This window comes from Lycium ferocissimum, chromosome 9, assembly GCF_029784015.1.
Source record: "Lycium ferocissimum isolate CSIRO_LF1 chromosome 9, AGI_CSIRO_Lferr_CH_V1, whole genome shotgun sequence".
Taxonomy (NCBI): Eukaryota; Viridiplantae; Streptophyta; class Magnoliopsida; order Solanales; family Solanaceae; genus Lycium; species Lycium ferocissimum.
In genome coordinates, this window is record NC_081350.1 from 16,858,095 (window position 1) to 16,866,594 (window position 8,500).

Here is an 8,500-nt window from a genome sequence, read left to right on the forward strand (position 1 = left end):
TTCTAACCTATGTGAAAACATAGTTTGGGAAACTGGTTAAAATTTGTAGAACCGATAATGGTGCTGAATTTGTAAATGATGTGTGCAACGTTATATTTAAAAATGTTGGCATTATACATCAAAGAACTTCTGCATATTCCCTTCAGTAAAATGGTGTGGCTGAGAGGAAGCATAGACATGTCTTAGAAATTACAAAGGCACTAAGGTTTTCCCTATTAAATTCTGGGGTCAGTGTGTACTAAGTGTTGTATACATTATCAATAGGTTAGCTTCTTCAGTAGTTGGTATGTCACCATATGAGAAATTACATAAAAGAAAACCATCTCTACGTCACTGAAGGGTGTTTGGATTCATGTGTTATGCTAAAATGGTTCAATAAACTGACAAATTACAGTCTAGAACAAGGACTGCTGTGTTTATGGGATACTCAGAAGTACAAAAGGGATATTTCTTATATGATCTCACTAGTAAATCATTTTTTGTTAACAGAGATGTGGTGTTCAAGAGTCTGAATTTCCTTTCAAATCAAACACTTCTAGTCCACCAATATTTACACTAACAGATATTTTACTAATAAGACTGACTATGCAGTTACTACTAACAATCTTGTTGAGCATAGTTCCTTAGAACTAAATGCAGGTGGAACAATAGCTGAGGAGATTACAGATGCATTGCATGACAATGACATACAACACTAAGAACAACAACAAACAGTACCAAATGCAGTCACATGTATACCCTTGGACCAAGTTCAAACTCAGCATCAATATGCACATAGACAAACACAAACAAGAACTTTAACAAGGGACAAACAACCTCTTGTATGGATGAAGGATTTTGTATCCTTATCCACACTCAAATAGGACACTCCTTATGCTATCTCAAACTATGTATCTTATGATAATGTATCACTTAATTAATTATCAGAATTACTTAACTGCTTTCTCTACCATTTCTGAACCAAATACCGATAAGGAAGCTACAAAGGATCCCAAATGGGTGGAAGAAATGCAAGCTAAGATTGATGTCTTGCAAAGCAACAATTCCCGGGAAATTGTCAGCTTGCCAGAAGGAAAAAACCAATTGGATGCAAATGGATGTACAAAATAAAATACAAAGCATCAGGGGAAATAGAAAGGTTTAAAGCAAGAGTGGTTGCAAAAGGCTATAGTCAACAAGAAGTAATTGATTACCAAGAGACCTTCTCACCAGTAGTTAAGATGGTCACTGTAAGAACAGTGCTGTCTATTACAGTATCTAGACAGTGGTATATTCACCATATGAATGTCTATAATGCATTCCTTCAAGGAGATTTACATGATGAAATATATATATATATATATATATATATATATATATATATATATATATATATATATATATATATATATATATATATATATATATATATATATATATATGGAACTACATCGAGGATTTATGCATCAAGGGAGTTCATACAGCATACAGACTCATCAAATCACTCTATGGACTGAAACAGACTCCTAGATAGTGGAATGCAAAGCTGAAAGAAGCTTTGGTGAGATTAAAGTTCATACAAAGTTAACATGATCATTCTTTGTTTGTAAGGAAGACTGATAAGGGGACTATAATCATTTTAGTATATGTAGATGATATGTTAGTAACTCGGGACAGCTTAAAGCTGATTGAAGAAACCAAAAAGGAATTGCAATAAACATTTAAGATGAAGGACCTAGGAGAGTTAAAATACTTTCTAGGTATAGAGTTTGCAAGATCCAAAGAAGGCATTTTAATGCATCAAAGAAAGTATTCTTTAGAGCTTATATCAGAGTTAGGATGGTCAGCTACTAAGCCAATGTGTATCCCATTTAACATTATTGTGAAGTTAGCAACAAAAGAGTATGATGATCATTTGAAGACTAACGGTGCAGATAGTGAGTATAAGAATCAGTTGAAGAATGAATATGTAGATCCACTATTATCATATGTGAGTTCATATCAAAGACTCATAGGCAAGCTTCTTCTATACCTAACAATCACAAGGCCTGATATTGCCTTTAGTGTGCAGACACTAAGTTAATATCTGCAGCAACTCCAAAATTCTCAAATGGAAGCAGCTAGAAGAGCGGTAAAATATGTCAAAAATCAGCCAGGACAAGGAATTTTGATATCAAGCAAGCCCATACAGCAAGTCAAAACATTTTGTGATGTTGACTGGGCAGCTTGCGCACACACTAGAATATCTATGTCAGGTTTTCTAATCAAATTGGGAGGATCTCTAGTGTCATGGAAGTCCAAGAAGCAGACAACTATCTCCAGAAGTTCAGCTGAAGCTGAATATAGGAGCACGGCATCAGCAATCTCAGAACTTGCACGACATCAATAGTCTCATAACTTACTTGGCTTCTAGGATTAATAATACTCAAGGAACTGAGAATTGATATTAAACTGCCTGTCAATATCTATAGTGATAGCAAGTTAGTTACACAAATAGCTGTAAATCCAGTTTACCATGAGAGGACTAAGCATATTGAAATAGACTGCCAGTTCATTTGGGGAAAAATTCAACAACCAATGGTTCAGCCACACTACATCTCAACTAAGGAACAACTTGCAGATATTTTGACAAAGGGATTTGCAAGAGTACAACATCAGCTTCTTAATTCCAAGTTAGGTGTATTAAACATCTTTACAACACGTAAAGGAGGAGTGTTGAAGAAAATAGAAGATAAGTACCGAAGGGCAATTATGTAAATATGCGATTTTCATTTATTAGTTAGAAGTTAGTTAGTGAGGTTAAGTAAGCTAGTTAGATAATTAACCTCCTCTCTCATTGGATAAGAGTAATCCATGTATGTATATATATGAGTATATCTCATTTCATTTGTAAGCTTGATGATTAATTACAATTACATTGATTCAATAATATTCTCTCCTCTTCTTACTCGACTGCTCCTTCTTCATCTTCTTCTTCATTCTTGCTTCTTTCTCATTTTTTGATTGAACTTGTTCATGGATTTCTGAATCATTTCACCTCTGACTACCTTGATATACATATAGAATTAGTCGTAATATGTGCTGATGGAAAATAGCAAATACTCAACAAACAAACAAAAAATATCGAGATACACTCAAATTAATCATAACAACGTCGTGTTTGAAAAAAACAATAAGTGAAAATGTCCAGGGGAGGAGATTGTTGGCGTTGTGTCTAGCATTGAGTTTGGTATGCATTACAGCTTCTATAAATTTAGCCGAATTTCAGCCCAACCACCTCTGGTAAAGGTTACATTCACCAAAATAGGAGAAAAAGAAGTGTTCCTAATAATTACACCCTGTCGCAAGCTTTACGTATTTATCATCATAATATATATGATTTATGCATCTCCTCCGTAGATATTTAATTACTACAATTTACTCTACATCTCTCGTGTCTCATATTTATATTATTAGGTTATATATTTAGTATTCCCTTAATGGTGCCTGGGGCACCTACTTCTGCATACCCAACTAACCACAGTTGTAGACTTGTAGCCTTGTAGGCATATATCTTAATGTTTATATTCAATACTCAATTGTACACAAAATTAAAGTTCCCCCGTTATATAAAACACTCACAAATTCGATCCTTTGTTGCATAGATATTTAATTTACAATACATCTGTCCTGTCCAGTGGTGGATGTAGCGCTCAGGTACCAGGTTAGTTGAATTGTATTTTTGACGTAGCATTTAATTTATGTGTAAAAATTCATTAAAATTGCAATAAATAGTAAGTCTGAACCCATAATGTTAAAAATATAATTAGTTCGATGCTAATAACCTTAAATATAGTTCAAGTCCTGAATCGAAGTGGGGGACCTTACAAAAAAAATATGTATATATATCTTAATGATGACTACTTCCACATGCCCAACTAACCACAGTTGTAGGCGTATATCTTAATGGCTACATTCAATATTCAATTGCACACGTACAATGTAACATTATATTAAAGTATAACTCCCGGGTTATATAAACACTCAAAATCAATCCTTTGTTGCACTACCTTTATCTCTAAACCATGGAGTACTATGGCAACAGAAGCCTACATAGCCACTTTGACAAAGAAAAACGATCATCAATAACACAGTCCCCTCCACGTCTCTCCTTCAATTCTCATCTAAAATTATCTGAACATGAACTTGATCATATCTATAGTCCTTCAAGGTCCTCTAATGCTAGTGCAGCCACTATGTATTCCTTAATGCCACCTCCTAGCCCTGGTTCTCCGTGGACACTTTCTCCTTTACAAACACCATCACCTTCTCTCCTCTACCACTGCATCGCCTCCCTCCATCGCCACGAGGGCACCATTTATTCCATCGCCATTGCAAAAGGTATTGTCTTCACTGGCTCAGAGAGTAGCCGGATTCGTGCATGGCGACAACCGGATTGTGTAGAGAGAGGGTACCTCAAGGCAAGTTGTGGTGATGTCAGGGCTATTTTAGTCTATGGTAACATGTTATTTACTTCACATAAAGACCATAAAGTCCGGATATGGAATGTGACAGTGTCCGATAATTTTCGAGGCAAGAAAATCATAACCCTACCTAAGTCCACTTATTATTCATTTCTCAAATTTCCTAGGCCAACTAGTAGCAATCAACACAAGGATTGCATTTCTTGCATGGCTTATTACCATGCAGAAGGGCTTTTATACACAGGGTCATGGGATAAAACAGTCAAGTCATGGAGAGTCTGCGATAATCGATGCGTTGACTCATTTTTAGCTCATGAAGATAATGTGAACTCAATTGTTGTAAACCAAGAAGACGGTTGTGTTTTCACATGTTCATCCGATGGTTCAATTAAAATTTGGAGGAGGGTATATGGACAAAACTCTCATACCCTTACAATGACCCTAAAATTCCAACCATCACCTGTTAACGCATTAGCCCTAATAAGCAGTAGTACTTCACTAACTTCTTGTACTTTTCTATACTCGGGGTCCTCAGATGGATTCATAAACTTTTGGGAAAAGGAGAAGAGTTCCGGTAGGTTTAACCACGGAGGGTTCTTGCAAGGGCATAGGTTTTCTGTGCTTTGTTTGGTTGCAATTGAGAAATTGATATTCAGTGGATCGGAGGATACAACAATTAGGATTTGGAGGAGAGAAGAAGGGAGTTGTTTTCATGAGTGTCTTGCTGTGTTAGATGCTCATAGAGGCCCAGTTAAATGTTTGGCTGCAACTTTGGAGATTGACAAAGTTGTAATGGGATTTTTGGTTTATAGTGCTAGTTTGGATCAAACTTTTAAGGTTTGGAGAATTAAGGTTTTGCCTGATGAGAAAAAGGTTAATATTTCATCGGAGGAAAATCATGAGCAGCATGGTGAAACTAATAAAATGAAGATGACGGATTATGAGTTAAATCCTGTTTTATCTCCTTCATGGGTTGAGATGAAGCTACAAGGGAGCCATCATTTTCACTAGGAAAATATAAAAAATAAAAAGGATTTCGTTATACGCGTTAGTATACTTGAAGTCAATGTGTATATTGGTTTGTATTGAAAATTCAAGATCTATGAAATGAAGTCCCAAAATCTGTATCGCTAATGTGACATCTTAGTTATGGTAGGTGAGACAATTTCATAATCGATCTTCTTGTTTCTCATTTTATATGACGACCTTTGATTTTGAGCTATAAGAAAGATTTCAATATATAAGCTAAATATGTGTAACATGTTAAAAATATCATTTGAATTTTGTGAATTTTAATATACATGTTATTACCATGAGAGAGTCATAAAGGATAAAATAGGAATGCTCAATTCAATATTTTAAGAGTCAGGGGCGTCAAACATTTCTTCATACAGTTTAGTATACTTGAAGTTAATCTGTGTATTATTTTGTATTTAAAATCTATGTAATGATGTCTAAAAAATCTTTGTTGCTAGTGTGGCATCTTAGTTATGCGGTAGGTGAGACAATTTCATATTCTTCCTCTATCCAATTTTATATTATGACATTTGACTGTGCTCTATAAGAAAGATTTTTAATACAAAAGTTAAGTATGTTTATTATGCTAAAAATGTAATTGGAATATTATGCTCTTCTTGCGTGTCATAAATGGGAATATTAAAATAAAAAATAAAATTAAAATATAGAAACATGATAATTTTTTTAAATGCACTGAAAGAAAATAGTATTTAATACCGTATAAAATGAATCTGGGTGAATATAGTCTTTAATAATATAAGTACTAGACTTGTGCTATGGCATGTGTACTTCAGGATAGAATAAAAACAGAGAGAATAACACTCAGCAGCCAAAACGAGTCCGGAACTTTTTTAACCCAAAAAATAACTTTTGGAACCAAATTAACCCTTTAAAAAAAAAAAATCAAACTAGATTCTGTGCGTGAAAGGCCCAAAGTGTACATTTACAGTTTGGTCCTTTCACGCATAGAATCTGTGCGTGATATCTTCTTTCCCCCGATCCCAACCTTTATTCTTTGGAAATCAAACTCAAAATTAAGCTTTTTTCCGTACATTGACCGAAGAGTAGTCACGTTTAAAAACACCGGAATATTAATATTTTATATAGAACTTAATTTTTTTTTTTTAGCGTAAAATAATGTCGACTCATTACATCAAGTATACATATATGTTTGGATCGTCGTTTTAGGGGTTGTAAAGTGCCTCGAAGTAAGTTTGGAAACTTGTTATCTTGACTCCAACGAGAGCAACGAGACATGGGGATGTTCTTGACTCATCTGAAGACTCACGTTATTAGGGGTCGGGCATATGTGACCTATCGGATCGTCATAAAAGGCATATTGCACAATATGCGTACTCTGGAAGGGTGGCAGCCTCCACATGCTTACCATCGATATTGTTTAAGGCACTTAAAGGCTAATTTGCAAACAAAGTTTGAAAATGGCACATTAAACAAATTGATGTGGGGGGGTAACGATGCGGCATCAACAAAGAAAATGGTACGCAAAAATGGAGGTGCTAAGGGAAGTGAGTGAAGAGGCATATGTTTGGTTGATGAAATTAGAAGTTGAAAAATAGACGCTTTATCTTTGATGGAGGAAGGAGATAGGGCATGCTCACAACGAACAGCTCGGAATCTTTCAATGGACTCCTCAAATCTGCTAGGGGACTACTTGTCACCGCAATGGTAAGACTAACTTTCAAGCAGGTCGTGGAGCGGTTTGCGGATAGGACAAGGCAGGCCAGGGCCGTATTAGCCGAGGACGGAACATGGATGCCAAAGCCCTACAAAAAGATGGAGCACCATAGAAGAAAAGCAGAGGGTCACAGCATGACCGAGTATGACGTCGTTTAACGAGTATATGAAGTTAGAACGGGTTATTATGACGGTAAAGGAGGAAACAAACATATCGTTACTGAGCATACAAGATCATGCACTTGTGGTAAGTGGCAAACGTACCACATGCCATGTTCTCATACAGTCAAGTGCTTTGAGAGAATGGCCAGAAATGTAACTGATTATGTGGCGGGAGAATATAAGGTCGTAAATTACCTTAAAGCATATTCCGGCCACTTCCATCCCCTTGGTAATCAAGCTTATTGGTCAGCCGCGCCGTTTGCTATGGTTGCGAACAAGGAGCATATCCGTAAATTGGAAAAAAACAAGCTAACCCGTTATCCCAATCAAATGGATGTTAGAGAAAAGACTTACTCTCGCAAGTGCTCGACATGTAAGCAATTTGGGCATGATAAGCGTTCATGTGGGCAAAACTCCCGTGGTGGCAGCACATCTGGAAGTAGAAAAGTGTCTAGAACTTGATTTTTTTTTTAAAGTATATTGTAATTTAATGATGTATTTCGTTGCTAATGGAATGAAATATTTTTCTATTATTATGAACCTCTCGTATTGGATGAATTATTTTTAAATATTATATTTATTTTTGCACATTCAAAAGGTGCGGATTACACAATACAATAACAAAATAAAAAAGACATAAAAGAAAAAAACAACTTAATACAAAGCAGAGTAATTTTTTCTTTTCTATCTTTCTTGAACCAGAAAAGTACTTTCATAGCTTTGGGAGTAAAACAAAAGAGATTAATCAAAAACCTAAAAAATATGACACTTAAACCTAAATATAACAAGTTTTCAAACTTCGGAGCACTTTACAACCCCTAAAACGACGATCCAAATGCATATGTATACTTGATGTAATGAGCCGATATTATTGTACGCTAAAAAAAATATTAAGTTCTATATAAAATATTTGTATTCCGACGTTTTGAAACGTGATTAATCTTAAGTCAAAGCACGAAAAAAAAAAAACTTAAAGATAACAAGTTTCCAAACTTAATTTGAGGCACTTTACAACCCCTAAAACGACTATCCAAACATATATGTATACTTGATGTAATGAGCCGACATTATTTTACGCTAAAAAAAAATATTAAGTTCTATATATAATATTTATATTCCAATATTTTGAAACGTGACTAATCTTGGGTCAAAGTACGGAAAAAAGCTTAATTTTAAGTTTGATT

General features: G+C 35.1%; 1 protein-coding gene across 1 annotated transcript; it reads left to right on the top strand.

The window, feature by feature from the left end:
- Positions 1-3,915: 3,915 nt before the first annotated feature.
- Positions 3,916-5,686, top strand: LOC132069251 (protein JINGUBANG-like). Its single transcript, XM_059462661.1, has one exon. The coding sequence runs from the start codon at positions 4,044-4,046 to the stop codon at positions 5,451-5,453; it is 1,410 nt and encodes a 469-aa protein (XP_059318644.1). The 5' UTR covers positions 3,916-4,043; the 3' UTR covers positions 5,454-5,686.
- The last annotated feature ends 2,814 nt before the right edge of the window (positions 5,687-8,500 follow it).

What these genes read in the sequence shown, in the direction of transcription:
- LOC132069251 (XM_059462661.1), top strand. Translation starts at nt 4,044, where the DNA reads ATGGAGTACTATGGCAACAGAAGCCTACATAGCCACTTTGACAAAGAA.